Source organism: Pyrgilauda ruficollis, unplaced genomic scaffold, assembly GCF_017590135.1.
Source record: "Pyrgilauda ruficollis isolate IOZ18807 unplaced genomic scaffold, ASM1759013v1 scaffold3, whole genome shotgun sequence".
Classification (NCBI taxonomy): Eukaryota; Metazoa; Chordata; class Aves; order Passeriformes; family Passeridae; genus Pyrgilauda; species Pyrgilauda ruficollis.
The window spans coordinates 14,252,549-14,273,922 of record NW_024524377.1 but is presented as its reverse complement, the minus strand read 5'-3'; the positions used below and the strand labels follow the sequence as shown (position 1 = coordinate 14,273,922).

The 21,374-nt window shown below is 40.6% G+C and overlaps 1 protein-coding gene across 1 annotated transcript in view; it reads left to right on the top strand.

Annotated features, from left to right (window-relative positions):
• The first annotated feature begins 351 nt into the window (after positions 1-351).
• ITGB6 (integrin subunit beta 6) overlaps positions 352-21,374 on the top strand; it is a 45,003-nt gene continuing 23,980 nt past the window's right edge. The window contains exons 1-6 of the mRNA XM_041473407.1: positions 352-570; positions 15,015-15,091; positions 15,832-15,911; positions 18,691-18,895; positions 19,804-20,050; positions 20,910-21,075. Coding sequence (XP_041329341.1) covers positions 15,031-15,091; positions 15,832-15,911; positions 18,691-18,895; positions 19,804-20,050; positions 20,910-21,075 — 759 coding nt within the window. The 5' untranslated portion in view covers positions 352-570; positions 15,015-15,030. The remainder of the gene's footprint in view (positions 571-15,014; positions 15,092-15,831; positions 15,912-18,690; positions 18,896-19,803; positions 20,051-20,909; positions 21,076-21,374) is intronic.

The following is a 21,374-nucleotide window of genomic DNA, read 5'->3' as shown; positions in this document are numbered from 1 at the left end:
TGAAATGGGAAAAGAAAGTGGTTGCTTAAATCCCTATTGACGTACAGCACATGAATTCCAGTTTTGATTTTATGAACAGCCTCTATCATCCTGTCTTGTCTGGACTGCCTCATTCTCATTGTACTGTGGGGTTAGACACACTGTCACCATTCCTATAAATAGCCTGCTTGGTTATGAAGGACCAGTAGTGTATCCTCTGGGAAGAACAGGATTTTGACTAATAGCATTTTAGGCCAGTTTTTGTCAGACGTTCTATAGGAGATAGGGTTTGGAGAGTAGAATGTCTGCTAAAGAAAGGCATTAATCAAAGTATTAACGTTTGAAACACAGACACTTGGTGAGCCTGGAGAATCCACAGAGAAAACTGAAGTTTGAAGGAGCAGGATGGTGGTGTGCTTTTAAAACAGAGGCTTGACTTCAGGGCTGGTGAGAAGCAAGGCAGCTGCCATGTGGAAAAAGAGAAGCTCTCTGTGATCCTGCAGAAAGCTGGGCTGCGGTGCAAGGATGTCTACAGTGCCAGGGAATCTGCTGTGCACACGAGACATGTTCAAGTGCCCTGGGGAGCAGCAGGTAAGGCAATGAGTTTTTCTGTAAATTTTTGGAGTGAATGAGGGAGTACCTGTGTATAGAAAACCTTGTGTTTCAGGCCTTTAGCTGTTAGTAAGACCTTTTGAGTGTGGAGAACATGGGCAGGCAAAAAACCTCAGAGCTGGTTTAGTAAGGATGGAGGTTTTTAAACTTGTGGATGGAGTGAGGATCCCTTGTTTTAAGGATACAGACAATTTGGGCTATGTGACCCTGTTCTGTGAATAAATGCCTTGGGGACAGCAAGGAGAACACGCATCCTGCTGGCCACGCAGTGAGGGAAGTTCTATTGACAGAGCGAGAGGTCACACACAGCAAGGATCTGAATGACAGGTAATGAGGCTTGGTGGCTCTCTTCTCCTGACTGTTAAAAGAAACAAATGCCAAGATATTTGAGGGGTTTTCTTACAACTAGCAACCGATCTGGAATTCAGATGCCATGTTCTACAGCCTGGGCAGATTCCAAGGGTGCATTGAATTGACAGCAGCACCCTTTGTGCAGGGCAGCTCTGTATGCCCTGCTGCAAGAAAAGAAACAGAGCGCTGCATTCAGGGATGTGACTAACTTCTCCTGAGCAGCGAGCAAAGCTCCGCGCTTGCCAGTTATCTCTTCAGTGCGTTTCCTCAGTTGTGGCTGGGGCCATCTGATGAGTGTTTCCCCTTCGCTCCCCGCGCGGCGCAGTCTGTCTGCTGTCAGCAGCTAATGAAGTCTCTCGCAAGACGCCATCCCCTGGGGAAAAGCGGGCTGTGAATAGTCCTGTTACTTGCATCTCTGGCTGCAGTGCTCTCAGCGCTGCTTTTGCTGTGCCACCGGCTCTGGTGATTGTGCCACTTCCGAACAATGGTCTTTCACTCTGGAGCTGCTGCTATTCCCAATGCCAAAAGCGGTGCCTTTCCTTCTGGCAGAGCTCAGTGAGTGCTTCTGTGCTGTCCCCAGTGACAGGCACAGGTTCTGAGATACCGCAGGCTTACCAAGAATGTGCAGAAAGTGAAAGAGTAAATTTATTGCAGCAAGTGCTTTTAATAATAGTCCTCAGTGAACGTCATTGTCAGATGCTTCATCAATGCACATCCTACAGCAAGGAGGAAAAAATAAAGGTTTTTTCAGAGGACAAGGTTATTTCCATGCTACTGAAATAGAAAGGCAAGCTGTTAATCTGATGAAAACATCATCTCTTTGCCCAGCTAAGCTTACATGTCTAGGTGTGGTTAAGCTTGTGTTTAAAAGGAGTTGTGTGCTGGTCTAGACAGAGGTGAGCTATAAAAGAAGCAAAATCAGCAAAAATAAATAGAGATAAAGAATGGTGAATCATGATGACATATTGCTCAAAGTATGTAAGATCATGTAAATACTTATCATGCTGTGTAGGGCATACAATCATTATTTGTGCAAGTAAAGCCAAAAGATTATTCAATTCACTTTAATGAATATGTTTGTGATTTAACCCACAATAACTTCGCAGTTGAACACCTTTGTAAGAAAATTTAGCTAACAACGCCAATAAATGGTGAAAAATGGAAAAACTAATTAAGGCAGCATTCACTTCGAACATTCCCTGTTCTCTTTTCAGGAGATGTCGGGGAAAACTTATCTTTAAAAGTTTTTTTTCTTATACACTGTTTATTATTTTATATCAGAGTTGATGGTCTTAATAGGCTCCCCCAAACAAAGCTGTTAAATTTTAATTCTCAGAAAGCTATAATGAGGTTTTCAACAAAATTAAAATTAAGATCTTTCTGCATTGTGATCCAAATGTCTGAACCATTCCTACATGAGCAGAGTTACAGTTGCTGCATACGAACCTTTGCTCAGGTGCCTCATCCTCCGGCATACATAAAACCAGAACAAAAACCAGCTCCTTGTTACTGATATTTTTCATTCTAATTCTGGTTGGCTGAATTAGTTTAAGTGATTCATGACCTATGTTAAAATTTAACACAGCCTTTAATGTGTTGGGCCTGACACATGGTTCCTTATAATATTGATATATCTCACCGACCAAGCAATCTGCATCAGCATGCTGAAGCACGCCTTGAGGGGAAAATGATACAGTAGTCCTGATCTACTTCTCTGCCAAAGCTTTAATTAAACATTCATGATATCAGTTAATAGTGAAGGAGCTTGGGGAAATGCATGAGATGCCGGTGCTGTCATTAACAATATTTCTTTCTGAAAGTTTAGAAAGATAGGAATATGCCTCCTAAATCAGACATCTGTGACCTGGTTAGCATCTCAATGGTATTCAAAACTCTGATCTGTCTTGCTCTCTGGTATCTTATACATAAGAAAACACAAATCCATCTGATTTTCTGTACTCAGCACTTTTTTCCAGTAGCAGGCAAAGCAGATAAAGCTTAGCAGAGCAGAACTGGAATAGTGGTGCTCTGGCAGTGGATTGCATCCTTTTCCTGGGGTACAGAGTTGTGAACCCAGGGATAGGCATTTCCTTAGGGTTTGTTTCCCATTGCTGGGACCCAGACAGCCTGAAGGCTGGCAAGGCAATCCTCAGCCTTCTGCAGGCCACTTGTGTGGGAGGTAGAGCCTGGTCCAAATGAGGTTTCATTAACACTAGCTGCCCCTGAAATGAGGCTCTGCCAGACTGCTTCGGGATGGCACTTGTATGATAAAGCCTTCTGGCTGTGTCTGCAGAGGTGTCTTAGGAGGATCATGGAGAGATTGGTTTTTCTTCACTCAGTGTAACTGTCTGGGGGTAGAGAATACAGATGCTGCCATTTCTCCCCAGGGCAGAAAACCTGCTTGGAATGATGGACCTTGGCATCCTTAGAAGATGCTTCTTCCCTCCTTGAAACCATGCTAGCAGCAATTAATCTCATCCAACAGCGGTGGATATTACAACCACAGCCAATATCTCAAATGGTTGTTTAAAATCAGCTTCAGCAAGCTTTGCTCCCTTTCTGACCCTTTCCTGGCTTCCACATCTCTTGTGCTTGGCTGTCCTCCACCCAGGCTTTCAGGCTCAGATTTGGAAATCCCCTGCTCCTGACAGTGGACTGTTATTTTTTTGGCAATATTTACCTGCCATCCTTGTGGAATCGAGTCAAGGCCTCTGTGGTGCCTGTGCTGTTATTCAGAGTGTTAATAGACATTGTAAACAGATAGAGATTGTCAGATTTCTGCCACAAGAACAGCACTGAGGAATTTCCTCAGCCAGGAAGGCTGCCCAGGCTGGAGCTTGTGATGCTTTGTCTGACCCTGAGCCTGGATTTGTTCTAGTTGTAAGAGGAAAGAAGCTACTTCTGAGGAACCACCTTCCTCAAGCTTCACTATAACAACAGAAGCAGCACAATACCAGGTTCATGTAGAAAATTATGCACCCTAAAAACCATGAACTTAGAAGAATGTCAGCAAAAGGCCAAGTCTTGAAAGATTAGTTTATATGCAAGTTCAGAAGCATGAGCTAAATCAAAGAGTCATTGCTCAACCCGCAAGCACAGCAAATAAACTTAAGAGGGGATTTTGAAGCAGAGAAAGTAGAGAAAAACACTCCTTTTAAAGTGGTCAGGACAAATCAGATGGTAACATATGAGAACATAAACATCAGTTCAGGATGAAGGAAAATAGGCTTCATTATTCCCCTTGAGCAAACTGATGATATAGGAGACCTAGTAAAAATGAATGTTTTTATCAGTAGTGTGATGCACAGGCATCATGAATAGCTGTGTGTCAGCACAGTCTGAATAAATAACTGCAATGGTTTTGTTTACTTCTCTGCTTGCTTAAAACTGTGAATATTGATCAAATTTCACAAAATTAGACAGAAAATGGTGATGTCATGAGAACGTGACAAATAGGCACTTTCCACAAGTGCTGACACTATTAGATAATCTAAATTCAAATTTTTACCATGACTTTTGACTGTTACTTCATGTACCCATCTGGTCTAATCTTCATATTAATATGACACAGGCAGAAGAAGGTGTTCCTGTTTTCCCTACATGCAAGAAAGTTGACACACTACACAGCTGGAGGGGAACTTGCCTGGCTTTGTAGTGTAGAAAGAAAATGTGCTCTGGAGCATCTGATACGCCCGAGTTAGGAACCAGTTTGCTCTTGACTGTGTCTATGGAAATTGCAGAGTGAGGCACCTCCTGTGTGTCAGCCCAAGCCCTGTGTCTGCTGCTGCCTGGAGGTTTGATTGTTGCCATATCCATGACTTGGCATGGTCCTGGGAGCAAACCAGTGTTTGACCTGTTGGAATTTTTTCTTGTTTTTTTTCTGTTGCTCTCAAACACTGCTGAGCACAATTTTTCTGATTTGAGGGCACTCAGGTGCCCCTTCCAGATTAATGTTAACTCATTGACCTCTTTACCTTTTTCTTATACTGCTTTAAAATGTTGTGGTGTTCCTCTGGTAGTTTGACACTCAAATGTCTCTATTGATTAGGATGGACAGGGTCTTGCTCTAACTGAGAAAATCTCATCCACCAGATCAGCATCTTACTATGAATCAAAAGAAAAATAATGGTGGAAAGAATCACATCATAACTGACTGAATAAATAACTGACAGCTATGAGTCAGTGTCTGCATTTCTTCCCTAACACAACACTACGTGGTAGACTGGTTTTGAATAGGTCTTGTCCCATAATTTCAGGTAATGATTAACTCCTAATGACTAAAACATCTCCAGGAGCACTGATGAGACATTTCACAAAGCTACTCAAGTTCCAAAGTATATTCAAGCTTTCACTTTAGCACTTTCTTGCAAAAATACTTATTTTAACCGAAGCTATTTTAAAACTGCCTCATAAATATAAGTTCAGCAGTAACTATTGGAGCATAGTTTTAAGCTAAAATGATTGTATTCCAGGAAAATACATACACAGTGTGTGCATGCAGTTTATTATTTATTCCATTTGTAAAACAGAAGCCATTTTAGTGCCACTGGCAGTGCAATCATTTATGGGATGAAATATAACTGTACCAGATCACATTGTAGGATAAAAGACTAAAGGAATGAGCAGTGGAAAGAACAAAAACCAGAGGAAATCTGTGTGAGTAGGTTTGTCCTGAAGGAAAAGCTCCCACTGCAGGGTTTCATTCCTGAAGAGGGTGTGTTAAAGCATGCAAGATAATAAAGAGCAGCAGATGTCTTAAGAATTGGTGTTATGAGGAGTGTTGTAAGGAATTTAGCTTTTGAGAAGAAGGAGGATTTTAACACAAACCGGATGAACTCTGTTGCAGCAAACATGGCATTGATTTTCTGGAACCAAGATTACTACAATTGCTATCATTATAGTATAACAGATCATGTAGTAAGTTACAAAATAATAGATGAAAACAACATATACATGTATATATATACACACACACACACATCAGTATAATAAGTGAAAAAATTTGGGGGACACATCATAAGTAATTTTGATGCCTGGTTCTGAAAAGCAGAGTGTGGTGAATAAGTTAGGGAGAAAGAAATATCAGATGGGAGAAAAATGGACAGGAAAAACCAACACTGACATGTGTGAGAGTGCAGTGTGTGTGGCCTGGGTGTTAGGAACAAAAGGGACGTGATACTTTAAAAATAATTTGCACATTGTCATAGAAGATGAGCCGAGATGTTTGTGTACAAATCCTGCAAATGCAGGCTGGGGCTGCAGGATACAGGATGACCCCAAATCTTCCAGTTAGTGAAGGATGGGGGATGGGTGACCTACAGCTGAAACGCAGGCTGGGGCTGCAGGATCCAGGATGACCCCAAATCTTCCACAGTTAGTGAAGGATGGGGGATGGGTGACCTACAGCTGAAACACACTTAAACTAATGTGTAGTCTTTTAAGAAAACTAGAAATAAAACCAGAGAGAGGTGGCCTGGGCAGAATGGGATCTGTCAGGACAAATGTCTTCTGAAGGGCCTCTGAGGAGCAGCGTTTTACAGCGAGGTCTAACTCAGACTGCAAGCATGAGAGAGAAGCTCCCAAGCACTGCCTCACTGTGGGAGATTTTAACTCGTCAGAAATAGAGTGTAAAGCAAATGTTGCTGATAACAGTAGAGCCAGTTATTCCAGGGTGTAAAAGCTGGCAGATTTCATCAGCAAGCAGTCACTGGGCTGCCATGATGCTATTCTAGGTGATCTTTGTTAGGTAGTGATGACATAGAGCAGCTGGTTGTAGAAAATAACCTGGCTAAAGTTATCCCAACTTGGTTAAATTGAAAATAAATGAAAGAATGAAAGGGAATAGGCCTGTTGGTTTCTCAAAATTTGTCTTTGTGAAGTATTGTACCTAAAGAAGTTAGTTAGTGATATTCATTGGATGAAGGCTCCAAACCTATTAAAATTTAATTTAAATAATAATTTAAAAATCTGTAATTTGTACTGTAAGGAGAAAATCAAGAGTGCTAGCACCTTACAAATCCTTTAAAAAGAAATAAAAATATTAGGAGTTAGCAAAGAGAGTGAAAGCCCCCACCATACCAGATCATCAGTGAAAATGGTATTTTGGGAACCTGGAAGCGGAGGGTGCAGTCAGATCTGTCAAGTTTGCAGACATACCATCTGTAAGAATATTTGAAAAAGTGAAAGTTTCTCCTATCACACAAGTAAAAGGGCGTCTGGTAGGTGGCAAGTACTGTCTCTCTGGTAGAGATTAAAGACTGTGTAGGTACTGCCCAAGTCAAACTAATTCTCTTTCTTTTTTTTTTTAGAAATAAAAGCTAATGTTTACCAACTTGAAAAATTTATAAACAAGGTGCAGTAGGCCCATAGTGAAGTGGTGTTTGTTATCCATCCTAAATTGCTTAATGAAGAAAAAATAAATTTTCAGGTGAAGGATCAAGTTTTGCTTTAAAGACCTCCCAAAACAAAGGAGAGAGAAAAGGTAGAGGAAAAAGAAACCTGACATCTACAGCTTCATCAATTAACCTTAGTAATCTGGAAATTTTTGTATGCATTTTGCAAAAAATAATAAACAATTGTGTGAAGACAAAATACATAAAACTATGAAGGAACAGAGACCTGGAGGTGGTCAGGTAGAATTTAATAGTGCAAGTGCTGGATCACACCCAGACTGAGGTAGAAATGATTTCTGTTGTAAATTGTGGTGAGCTGGTTGGGTAAGAGGAAGACCATAATGTCTTGGTCAGTCATAGGAGGATCCTGAGAGAACTGAGGGGGAGCCATGGGAAAAGCCAAAATGGTCCTCCTTAGGTATCATGTAGGAGACTTAAAGAAGGGATACCTGAGTGCAAACACCATTGTAGGAGGCTCCTGTGGTCAGAGCTGCTCTGGGAACTGGGAACAGTCTGTCAGCCATAATTAGGAAAGTACATTGAAGGAAACGAGAAAAGCAGTACTGGACAAAACAAAGAATGAGGGATATACAATTGCTCACTATAAATACATCAAGGGGAGGGGAAAGAAGGGCAGGGCAAATACTAGGGAGGAAAGAAGCTATTTAAGTTGCCAGACAATGTTGTCATTAAAATAAATGGATATATATTGAAAGTTAGTCCATCCAGGCTGGAGCTGAGGCAGTTTCCAGCCATGAGAAGAATGAAGTCTCTGAAACAGTCTCCTAGTAAGAGTTACAGGGGCAAACCACTGTAGGTGTGGGTATCACAGTAAAATGGAAGTTATTTGCTTGCAAATTGGATGATACAATTCACGTAGCTCTTGTATAAAGGTGAGTAGAGTCACTTTCTCTTTGCCTCTGCCAGAGAGCCAAGCACTCTGACAAGACTTTTGATGGATTTCCATAAGTTTATTGAGACAGCTGTGTAAGGTGAAAGGACAGATTTTCGGTATCTGTAAGAGCCCTTGCAGTGTTGTGCCCTCTCCTGTTTTTTTACTGTGGCAATAGCATTTTTTGAAATTTCTGTTGATTTATTGGTTCTGATAGAAAGCATGACTCTTTGGCCTGTGTCATACTGACATGCTAAAAAATGTTAAGAATTAACTATTTTTAAAGATTGGCTTAAAATTTTGATAAATCTGTTTGTTAAGTGTCAAACTAGAGCACAACAAACATGAGATAAGAAGGATAAGGTATCAGTGGATCTAATGTTATTGACAGCATTTACATGATTCATGATTTTGATCTCTTGGAAAACATTATTAGAGAAAATCTGCTCTGCCTTATTCTTTTGGTATTGCTCAGCAAAATACTTGGAATTGATTTAGTTTGATTTGATTTTTATTTAGAGGTGGCTCTATTTACATATTCGTAGTTTTGCGTGGGTTTATTAGATATTTAATATTGGCAGTCTGACCAGTACTTTAAGAATTGTAGAAGCAGTAATCATTCTGTATAATATTGTCTTTCCAATGTTCCTGTTTGCATGTGAGCAGACACTGTTGGTTTAAATTTTCTTCCTGCTTTCAGAAGAAACACATAAGAATAAGGCAAGATTTATAAAGTACAGTAATAATTGACACTGATGAAGATATTGCAAATGATTCCTGACACTTCAGAAGCTTGTTACCAAGCTTATAACAAAAACAATGGAAGTGATGTTCTGTTTAATGTCAGAGATGGAATTTGAAAAAAGGATGCAAACAAAATTACAATTCTAATATAACATAAGTGAATAGTTTTACAATGATGTGAATATCTCCAAAGGTTTTTGCATAAGTCACAAAGCAAAATATTGTTAAAAGGTAATATCAGTATCACCTTTTTCCCGAGTTTGAGAGTGCTCATTTTCTTCCTCCAGAGGAGCATAGTAGCCATAAGATGGCAGCACTCTGCACAAAAGGCTTCTGAAGCCATAAATTCTGCTCTTTTCCCAAAAACAGACAGCAGCCGCTGGCAGAGACAAGAGGCCTGAGCGCTGGGTGTCTGTAAATGGACCCAAACTGAGTAGCTCCAGGAGGCTTCAGAAATGGAGCTGCTTTCATGCAGTACCTGAGCCCACTTTCATCACTATTTAGCAGCTGCTTGGGTGCTAGGCTAGGCGTTCTGTTTTGGTTATTCAAAATAACCTTATTCAAACCCTGTGTTTTAGCAAAGCACTATACCTCTGGAGGTCTAAGCACAGGAAAGTCAGCCATAAAATTATTTTCTGTGTGTAAAACCAGAGCAGAATCACTTTTTTCAAGTGATTTAATCCCGGTTCCATAGTTTAGAATTTACATATGGGTGGTCAGGACTGAAGACATTATGTTTACCCAACCTTACAGTCTTTTCCAAAAGCAAGCCTGGTCTGCTGCAGGGCTAGGGTACAGGGTTGCCTTTCCCTTGGTGCTGTTGCAACAGCAAGGCCATCACCTTGTCCCTTCTGTGATGGGGCCTGCTCCATCAAATTCAAACCAGGTCTGATTTGAATTAAGCATTAAGCTGAACAAAGTAAGTTATGAAAAGCTCTTCAGCTAAAGTGCAGGGGTCTGAGGAGCTGTGGAGTCAGTGCTCAGTGTAGTTCCCTTCCCCAGCATGATCACTCACCTGCACTGAGCTTGCTCTGCTGTCTCTGCCCCACGTTCTTATAGTGTAGGGAAAGCAAGGCATGCCACGTAACCAAGAAAAGCAAACACAAACCAAGGTGAGATTTGATGGGATGTGTGGAAGCCCCTGGCATAATTTGAGTGTCGTGGACTGGTTGGCAGTCCCACTCCATTTTCCTACGAGTTCCACATGAGCCCTTCTGCAGTTCAGAGGTCTGATTATTTCTCTTTGAGTGTGAGAGTGTTTTCAAATCTGAAAAGCAAACAAATCTTTCACGTTGCTCACCCATGCAAAAAAAAAACAACACCTGAGAACAAAGGTTTCCTCACGCCCTTGGCTGGAACCAGCCAGGTCAGAGCTGTGGGCAAGGTGAACAGAAGTTGAAAACACCCTGAGTTTCCTGCCTGCTGCTCACTGTACAGTAGGAGAGCAGTCCTTCCTCCTTCCTCCCCTGCCCCTCTGCTTGCTCAGAGACAGATTGTTGACTTCATTCCCTGCCCTCCTCTAACAGCAGCACGCTGCTCCGGAAACAAGAGGAGACCAGAGCATGAATCACAGCCTGAGTCACCAAATCCCAACACCTTGTTTTGCTCAGAGCTGGAGGGGAAAATTCCTCTCCTCTGTGTGATTCTCCATCTCCTGTGACTCTCCAGAAGAGGCTACAGATACCCTCCCTCTTCTTCCAAAACTGCACTCCATGGTGTGTAGCCATGCTTGCAAACAGCACTGGAGGGTAGGAGAGACCACATCTCACTGGGCTCTGTGGCAGTGTTTTATTAGTATATTAGTACATGCTAGTATCATATCCTAATGGGATATGATATTAGCACACCCCAAAACACAGGAACTGGAATGAAGCAGCTCCATCACTGTATGTTCAGATCTTTGCTTTCAGCAAGCTCCAGGTCACTCATATAGGACTCAAATGGTTACAGCAGTTTTTTTGAATGGATGTCATTTTCTCTTGGAGCAATACCCATGTCCCACCATGACAATTAATAAAGAAAGAGAGAGCAGATGTATCAAATGAAAAAACAAAAGCAGCAAAATAATTAAAGAAGCAAAAGTTTCTGATTCTGCTGATTTGTTACTTTCACTTTCACTGTGAATTTCCCCATTAATACAACTGTTTGTTAGGGATTGTTGCTTCCTCTTGAAATGCTTTTGCCAGCTCTCCCTAAAGCATTGTCAGACCTGTACTGCAGCAGAGACAGGGCAGTCCTTGCAGTGTCTGTACAGTACTTGTGTGTGGTTTCTGTCTGTGCTGGACGGGCCTGTGTGCAGAGCTCTCACACCACTGTGTGGATACTCACTCACATCATCTCCAGCTCTGTAAAGATGAATCAAAGCTTCAAGCTTAGAAACTTTTTTTCAGCCTTAATTGTTTAGGTAACTGACAGGTATCCTCTGAAACACCTGCCATTGCTGTTCTTTGGAACTGGGTCTATCAGGCTGCTGGGGCGTATAATTCTGTGCAGACTTTCCAAAGAAAATGCTTTCCATTTCTGCTGGCCCAAGAGTATGGAAGCACTTGCCTATGCACCTATGGAACATATGTCTTCTTTGGGAGAGAAGTGTTTTAACCTTTAGGTTTTTGTAGAGTCTTCACTTACTACCTTTCAGGTTAAAAAGTTTGACCGAAGTCTTAAAGTCTACTTTGATTCCCCGCTAGAGATTGTCAGAAGCTTTGAGGATTCGATTGGAAAGCCAATCAGACAGAGAATAAAGCCACCAGATGATTCAAGTACAAAGCAACCTCCCTCTGACCTATGGAGTGCAGCCCTTTGCCTCTCCCAGATGCACTGAGGAGTAGGAAAAGTGTGGAGAGAAGGAGACTCTACCCCACAAACTTGAGAAATCTTTTCTGAAGAGCAGGAGGTGCCTCCCTGCACCTTTGTAAATATTGAGAATCATCTCAGCTGGGGGGCATTCAGACTTTAAATTGTTCCATGTTTTTCTAGGCTTTCAGGGTGTGAGTGTATGACTAGATCACTGGGAATTAAGAGCTGACTTTTGTGTGAAGCTGAGAGGTCAGGGCTATATTTGTGCCAGGAATGAAGGGAAGACTTGCATTGTTTGGCATTGCCTACACTGAACGATACACAGCTGTTTTCTTTTCTGACGTGTCATTTAAAAACTATAACTCTGATTGAATAGAGACTAGAATTTGCTCCAAAATTATATAGTGGCTGATGGAAACAATCATAATTGTGTTCTTTCTGTACTATAAACTTCCTTTTTGTTGCATCTCATTGAATCAATGCCTTTAATTTGGGTGGGTGATGCAAGACTGTGCTAAAAATTTTATGAAGAATGGGAAACCTGTTGTCAAATCAAGTAATGCCATGACCCCAAAGCATTTTACACATCCTTCCCACATCAGCATGGCTACTCCAGATTGAGATTCTACTCTTCTAGTGATAATTAAAGCAAATAAAGCATTGATCTAGTAGAGGAACTTCCTGGTCAACTTACCTTTCATTTTCACAGGTCATGTTTCAAAACAAGAATCGTCTGTCTGCTTCCTGTCTAGGTATTCTTACCTTGCCCAAGGTTTACTCTTGGTGAACACTGTCTCTCTTCCAGGACCTCTCTTAGGCTCCTGCTCTCCATTTTTTTTTTCCTTGTTTCTTTTTATTGTTGTTTATTCTGCTACTTTCTTTTCCTTCTCTGCTCTCTCCAGACAATCCAGGGAGATCTAATAGATCTCTTAATAATCTAATAGATACCTAAGAATTTCCAGAATCTTAGCAATTTTTTTTCAGGAAAGGCTTAATTCAGATAGTCTTTGGCAGCCACCTCACTCAGAGGCAGGCACTTAGCCTCCAGCCATGCTATTCTTGCCAAGACCTATATAAAATATTACCTCACAAGCAAACGGGGAACTGATAATATCAAATAGAATTTGTAAGTTTTATGTAGGCTGTATTACTAATTCTCTCTCCACTTCAAAGTTTGATATCTTGAATCCAAGAATAAGTGTTTGCTAACTGTCAGCTGTTCAGCTGGCTGGTCCTTCGTTTGAGACACTGCTGGTGGCTGAAGCACTGCCACCAAGCCCTTGGAAGTGTTGCTGTTACCAGGGGCCAGTAGCCTGCGAGAGCTACAAGGTGACCTTCACTGAAAGAGAAGGCACTGGGTTTTGGGGGGCTGCAAGGCTGTAGACACAGTAACAATCTTAAAGGACACATACACAAATGTCAGACCCAGGGAAGTAGGATATCTGAGTGGCGTGTTACAGGAGGATGTTTTTCTTAGCAAGAGCAAACACCTTTTTGTTGATTCCATTTCTTGTTGACCCTATGTGATTACATAGAGTGTTCTCACAGAGTTGTGTCTTCACAAAGTGAGGGAACATAATCTAATCAATGCTTTTCTCCTGCCACAGAAAATTGCTGTAGCTGAGCAAGTGCCTTACAAAGGGCACTCTGAGGCATAGAGAGCAGTTGAAGGAGATTTAGGAATGTTGTTGTAAATAGAAATGTTAAGATATGGTTCCACAACAGCCTAAGCTGTGCTAAACTTGGCCTAACATATTCTCACCTTTCCTGCCAGTTCTGCCTTGAACTTTGGACTGGGCAGCCTCAGGGTTTAAGGGAGAAAACCAGATGAAAACCAGCCCTCCACTTTCCCCACAGAAGGGACTGGGTTTGGGTTGGATCAGTTTGAAACGCGGCGTGTTTTGACATGAGCGATGACTACTGAGAGCAAAGGGGTGGGAACACAAGGGCAGAGCAAAGGTAGTCCTGATGTAATCCAGTGTGAGTTGCTATTGAAACTGCCCACAGTCTGTGTAAATACTAGTAAAATTGGATGTGCCTGGGAATATTTCCAGGCACTAGAATGAGATTGCCTATGCTAATAGACTGTTAAAATGCTCCCTGGCATGAATTTGACCTCTTCCAATCAACACTCACTGCAAACAATTTCTGGGCACAACTTAGTTGCTAGAATGGTCCCAAAAGGTACTTTGCAATCATAAACTTGAGTCTTTCTGTGCCAGTTGGCTTCAATGCCAAGGAATATTTCAGGCATGTTGAATTTAATAATACAGACCCATCCCTACTTTGACTATTTCAAATCCTTATGAAAAGACAGGACTCGTCTTGAAAAAATTATTTTTGAAACAGATAATAGTAGAGCATAAAAGATGGGAAGACATGAAATCCAGAAATAAGGAATTTTATTTCCTTTTAATAAGGCGGTAAGAAATAAGCATTTTGCATTAATTTCAGGCTGTGAAGGTGGAGGAGAGATAGCAATAACTTGTTATTCAGTTATTTCTGTGCTACAGAATATTCGGCAACTTATTAGGCAAAGTTAAGGCTGACATGATTCTTTTTTCAAGTCAGTTGCTGTACTGGAAGTGAAATTATTCCTCCTTCTATATATTAAAAAAAATCTACAACTGCAGCATTTCCCTTTCAGTTTGGAATGTTAATAAAATCAATGTACTTGGTATCTTGAAGTACTAAAGCAAAGTCCTCAATTTTAATCTGTTATTAGTTGGGTTTTTTCCTTCACAATTGCCTTTATGAGTTTCCCTCCACATCAAGAAATCTGAAAAACTGGAATTTTTTCTTCTCTCCAGGTATACTCACTTGGCAATCTTAATGATCCATCTCCCCTCGGGGCACAATTAAAGGTGTTATTTTGAAGGAGCTTTACGAGGGTTGTTGTACAGCACAAACGCGCTCTCTGGGCTGCGTTGCTCTAGGACCCAGAGCGACTGGGACTGACCGAAATCCTCACCTGAATGAATTTTCCCCGTATGCCTTATAAGGAGTCCAGGAAAACAAGGAAGTGATAACCATGTTCACGTTGCTGTGTGCACAGCTTGTCCTCTCTACCTGCCCAGGTAGCCCTTGTTTTCACTTTTGTTCATGGTCCGTCCCGCTGGGGCTGAAGTTTCCTCGCGATCCGGTGTACGTGACATCTGAAAACATACCCTCCAGGAATGCATGGTTTTTACGACATTCTACCTTTATGCAGATGATAATTAACAAGCTATTATTTTTTTGTCATGCAGCCAGCACTGAAAACGAATGGGGATTGAATTGCTTTGCCTCTGTTTCCTATTTCTGCAAAGAAATAACTATGTGCAAGGTAAGGCTCAGGGGCATGGAGATCCATTTCAAAACCATTTTGCATTGTTTCTTGCTTGAAGTTGACATGAAATAGCTTTCTGCCGTCTGTATTTAATCTTTCCTTTCTATTTAATGACCTTTTTTTGACAGACTGCTGTGGGGGCTGCATTGCCATTTCATCTACAATTTGGTGGTCATTACACAGCACAACAGGTTTGAAAGAGACAGACATTTGAGCAATTTTGTTTTCAGTAATCACAGTTTGTTCTGCTAAGAATCTTTCATATTATACATATGGCTGAGCGTTTCTCTGGTAGTTACACAATGGACAAAAATGGTATCAAGAATCTACAGAGCTGAGTGAAGCAATATTAACCATACAGAGTGAGCATAAATCTGTTCTTTTAATGTCCCTGTCTGTGTGGGAAATGACTTACCTACACCATACCAGAAACACATGTAACACTCCATCAGGTGCACTGGAGGGAACAAGTTAACATGTTCTAAGTGAATGCCACCCATAAAGCACGCAAAAGGAGGTATGTTAATTGCCAGCAATTCTGAGGTTTTAATCTTTATTGGAGAGTTAATATTTTACCAATAGAACTACTGTTAAGAAGAAATTTTATCAGTAATCCTAAATATGGCTAAATATGTGCATTTTTCACCACCCACATTCTCTAAATGACAAGTTTCTTCATAAATTGAATGATTCAGCATAACATTAACAGCCTTTTATCTTCTTGGATTTAAATTCAGGGACCTGTTCTCAGGAAAGCACAGTGACTTGTGAAGATTGTTTGCTTTCCGGACCACACTGCGCTTGGTGTTTGCAAGAGGTAGAGTGATAAAAAAAACAATTTCAAAGTAAGACTTGAAGTCTTTGTAGTCACTCTGAGTGACGATGAAGTATTGACTTAATTGGGTCAGCCCAGGGTTTTGTAATGCATGCAGCACTTAGTGAAGCCTTCCTGGGGAGCAGAAGTGAATTTAATCTACTCTACGTGGTCTGTTATTCATAGTATGGTTGTTAGGATGTTTGTTTGTTTTCTTGTTTGAAAAAAAAAAAGAAAACATCAAGCTTCCAAATCTAAGGCAGAAATAGAAGTATTATTAGGGGGTCTCAGGTCATCAGCCCGAGGGCTGGCTCACCCCCAGCACTGATGCTGAAGCACCAGACACAAAGTCAGAAGCCAGACTGTATCTTAACAGATTACGTGCCAAGCCAGACAGTATAAACAGAAGGTTTGCAGGTATCAACAGTGCAAAAGTTTGCAGATGTAAAAGTTCCATATAGAAATTATTAATCTGTGGTTGATTTTAAGTATGATGATAATGTCAGCTTTATAATTTGTGTGATATAGGTGTGTTTTGGCTAAAACATTGAACTTTAAAAATATATCTGGATTTGTTTCCTATACCTTTGTTTCAAATTTTCAGTGCCACCCTGGGGAAGTGACCTCATATTTCTGCTTTTAAAACTTTCTCCTATAAATAGTGCTAAATATCATCTCCCCACTTCACAGTAAATATTCTAGCTCTTAGTGCATTAGCATTAACAAGATAGTCAGCTATTGCAACAAAAACTTGACAGAAATACTAGAGAAATAACGTCTTTTTCATTTTAGTTTCTGGATTGCATCTTTGCTGCTAGCAGTTTTTGTTGGTTTTGGGTACAGCAATATGACACAGTATGGGACTAAAATACTCTTTATGAAATGGCTCAGAAAGAAAAAAACTGCATGTTTAAAAAAAAAATCTAAAAAGACGTCTTTTGCCATTTAAAAAATATATTACCATGGAGGTCAAAAAGACCCCACATTTGTGTGTTTGCAGTAGTTTTTATATTTGTACTATAAAACAGGATTTTGTTGAAATTGGATCACATAATTTTGACTACTGCCATGTATTTTCAGGGGGAAAAAGAGCCCAATATAATTTATTGATTTAAAAAACTCCAAAACCAAACAAAAACCTGTGGAACTATTGAAAATGTCACTGTAGTAAACATGATTTTTCTTCTTTGTTCTTAAGTTCATTCATTTCTTTGTTAGAAAACAGCAGATCAAGCGTGCAAAAGGCATAGGAGTTTTAGTGTCAGAGCAAACAAAGGCACCCCCAAGGAAACCACTGTTTTCTGTAGGATAAGAACACACTTTGTAATTGTATTTGAAATTTGAGGTTGTCTCTTCACACATTTTGAAAAGTTACAAACTGTGCAGCTAAAGGAGACAATATGGATCTCCCTGCAAAAGGCTTATAATGGTACGTGTAATTTATGTGTGCTGTATTCAAGAAGCAGTGAGTGAGAGTTTTGCCTGAGCAAAGGCATCAGGTTCAGTCTGGAGAATAATAAACCACTGTTCCCAGCAGGTGCCTCAACTTCTACCAAAATATATAAGATTCCTGACAATTTTCAGGGACAAAGGGTGATATTTTGGTGGAAATAAAGGTCATAGTTCTGTTTTTAATAGGTTTAAAGTTAACCTGTTTTGTTTTGCATGGAAAGTTTTTCAGTGACTGAATTTAGAGAACATTGGTGGCCTAATGGCTGATCCATGGATTGCTTGTCCAGCCCTAAGAGAAAAGAGCAGACGCATGGTGTGGGCCCATGACCATCTGCCAGGAACTGAATGTTTCAGAGCTGATCCTGCCAGGAATTGCCCAGGTTTTGTTCAAAAGGGCTTGCAGGCCAGAGCAGTTTCCAGGACACACCTGACTGATTCTGTGAATCTTAACTCTAGTCATAGCTCTGGGAAATGGTAAAGAGGCACAGAATCCTCTGTGTAAAAGTAACCATTAACTTCACCACCATGTGAGGTTAGAACCTGCCCTGCAGCAGTGCTGTGGAAAGGAATGCATATCAATGCTCTGAACTGAGTAATGACAATAAACTCTGAGATATCCAATTGCTGTCTATAGGCTTTTGATTTCCTCTGGCTGGTAGATGATCAAGGAGGATGCTGGGTCAAATGTAGGTGTGGGGATGCCGGTGGTGCTGAGGAGCAGCGGGGACAGGCTGTGGTCACTGCTGGGCACCAGGCAGAGGAACAAGGACTTGATGCCTGCTTCAGTGAACAGGTTAAATGAGAGCTGAGGAGAAAGTGTGGGTCAGGAAAAAATAACCAGTAAACACTGGGTACCCACAACCTGTTTGTCACAAGTTGTCCAGGAGTTTATTATCAGCAAGACCTCTTCTTTTATTGAACAACATGCTTCAATCAGCAGTTCTAAACTGTATGGAAAGACTGATAAATTTGTGGCACAATCCTGTGGTAGAAAAACCACAGGTGGCTCAGAGGGGCTTTGTGTTATCATTCCCAGTACTGTGAGAAGCCAAATGCAGTGAGTGGCACAATTCCCATTCCCCAACAATAGAGCAGTTTCTCCCAGGATAACAAGCCGGTGTAAGTTACATTAATTATACACCTGTGTGACATGACCCGTGAAGGGCAAATTTGGGTTTCTGTGCCACCTATATCTAGTTCTGCACTAGTTAGCGCAAACCTGCACCTTTGTTTCCATTCCCTGAGTTGGACTGACCTTTGGTGGGGCAGGTGCTTCTGGCTAGTCAGTAAAAACATTTAACTCATCCCTTCCTTCTCCTGTTTGCATTAGAATTACACAGACTCATCTGGAATTCATGGGAGGTGTGATACCCTGGAAAATCTTTTGTCCAAAGGATGCCAGCTGAATTTCATTGAGTTTCCCATTTCAGAAGTAGAAATTCACAGAAATGATCCCCTAACTGCATCATCCCACAAGAACAGTTCTGATGTCACACAGATTTCTCCTCAGAAATTAACTCTGAGGCTGCGACCAGGTAGGTCACAGATCATAGGTTTATTTCAGACAGTGTGATGAACTGAAACTTCTTGGATTGAACAAGATGAAAAATATCTTGACAGAATAAAGATGAAAACCTATGTTGAGTCCAAAATTATCTGTTGACTCATCACATGAAAACTAGGTTCAGCTGCGTTCAGAATATTTTCAGAAGTGCTGGGTACGTCATAAAAAAAAAGGATATATATTTTTAATTCCTCTTTTCTCTTGCCAGTGAGGTGGCAGGGAGAGAATGAAAGCCCCTGGCTCCTCCCCAGCCGAGCTCCTATGCCTGTCCCCTGCTGGTTTCAGGGGAGAGTATCTCAGAGGTGACATAGTCTTGCTTTGAGGATTTACAAGATACCAGTGATATTTACGGTAGCATTCCAAAACCACCTTGGGGTCCTTCAGATGTGAATTTTTCCTGGAGAAAATTTGGAATAAAAAAAAGTAAGAGACATCCAGTTAGGTCAGGTCATAGTGTTGGAACTGAGGATAAAATCTCTGTGTAGACCATGTTTAAATTTTTAAAGGATATGATAGGACCCCAAAGTGCTACCTCTAGTTCTAATTAGCTTCATATATAAATTTTCTAAAGCTTTCAGCATACTGCTGAAAATATATTTTAATATTTTTTCAAATTATAGCAAATAGTTTTATTCTGTGCTTAAGGCATTACTAAAGAACTGTTTAAAAAAAATCCCAAACATTAGAAATACTTTTAATTTTTCAAACCCTTCTTTGAGATTTTTTTGTTGACAATCTGAAATATTTTTGTTAGTGCTACTGGTGGTTTAAAATGAAAGATAATTGTCACTATATTGAAGTTCATGAAGAAATTGGCATTGCTCATGTCTTCTGCACAGAAGTGGTGATATATATCTCACTTTCCCCTGACCTGAATAGGACATGAAGAAACAATACAGATCAAGGTTCGCCAGACTGAAGATTATCCAATTGATCTCTACTACCTCATGGATCTTTCAGCTTCCATGGATGATGATCTGAATACAATCAAAGAACTGGGTTCAACTCTTTCCAAAGAGATGTCAAAACTGACAAGCAACTTTAGACTGGGGTTTGGATCTTTTGTTGAAAAACCAGTTTCACCATTTATCAAAACTACGGCTGCAGAAATAAACAACCCTTGCAGGTAGGCAGGGAAAGTCCCAACATCTGTTTTCATGCCAACACTGTCATAATCTTTAGGCTAAAATTAATTTCAGCAGCTTCAATGGAAACTCTCCCCTCTTCCAGATGTAAATGAGTCGGTTTGTGGAACAAGATTTGCTTCTTCTAGTTTCATCTTCTGATCATCCTTCTGTTGAGTCTTAAGTTATTAGGATAGAGGAATCTGGGATTGAATCTGCTTTTTAGCTTTTGCTGCTAGTTACAAATGAATTTAATATGTTAACAAAAAGGTGTGTGGCATGTAGTTTTGTATTTTTCTTTAATTTCTTTCATTTTCTAGAATATATAAAAGAATGTTATGAGCTATACTAAGGAGTTGTAAACTCAAACCCACCACAGAATACCAGTTTCATTTAGCCATCAATGCTATTCTCCTGCTTTTTTCCCCCCTTAAGGTGTAGCAATCTCCAAAGCCCCTGGCTGCCCTAGCCCTCAGCTAACCTGTGGGGGGAGAAGCTGGGCTCTGCAGCCTGGAGCAGGACTGCACCATCCTGGAGGTTGTCTCTGAGTGCCATTAAGGAGCTACAGATCCCAATATGCTTCCAAATAGGAGATCAAGGCTCAGCAGGAGGCACGGCAAGGGCTGCACGTTGGTAACTGGCTGAATTACTCTGCTCCAGGAGGCATTTCCCAGCCTTTATGCAGATTTTTTCCATTGCCCAAGACACTGAACGCTCTTTAATGATCTTAGGTTTTTCACTAATTCTTCTCAGGCAGAGACAAGAGACAGAAGACCAGAACTAATCCAGGCAGCCCTCTGAAGCAGCCATTTCTGTGATTTTTCACTCTATTATCCATAACCTGTCTCACTTTTTTTGCAGAAGTGTACCATATGAGTGCTTACCTACATTTGGATATAAAAATGTTTTGCCACTAACAAGTGATGCTGAAAAATTCAATGAAATTGTGAAAGGACAGCGAATTTCTGCTAATATAGACACTCCAGAGGGAGGATTTGATGCAATTATGCAGGCAGCTGTTTGCAAGGTAATTGAAACTTCTAGGTATAATATTATTTCATATCTTATCACTTCTGTATTATATGTTGGTATTTCAAAGTGACAAATTATTTTTTTAACACAAACCAAGAGCCTCATTAAATTTGTGTGAAAATACTTTTGGCTGTACAAGAAAAACATGCATATTGCAATATTTTAGTCTAAGTTTCCTTTTAATTGCCAGGGACAAATAAGCCCAAATATGAATATAATTACTGTGTCTGTTTTTCTGTTTAAATATTTTTTATCAACTATGTTTAGAGTAGTGAGCAGATTGACATGAACATG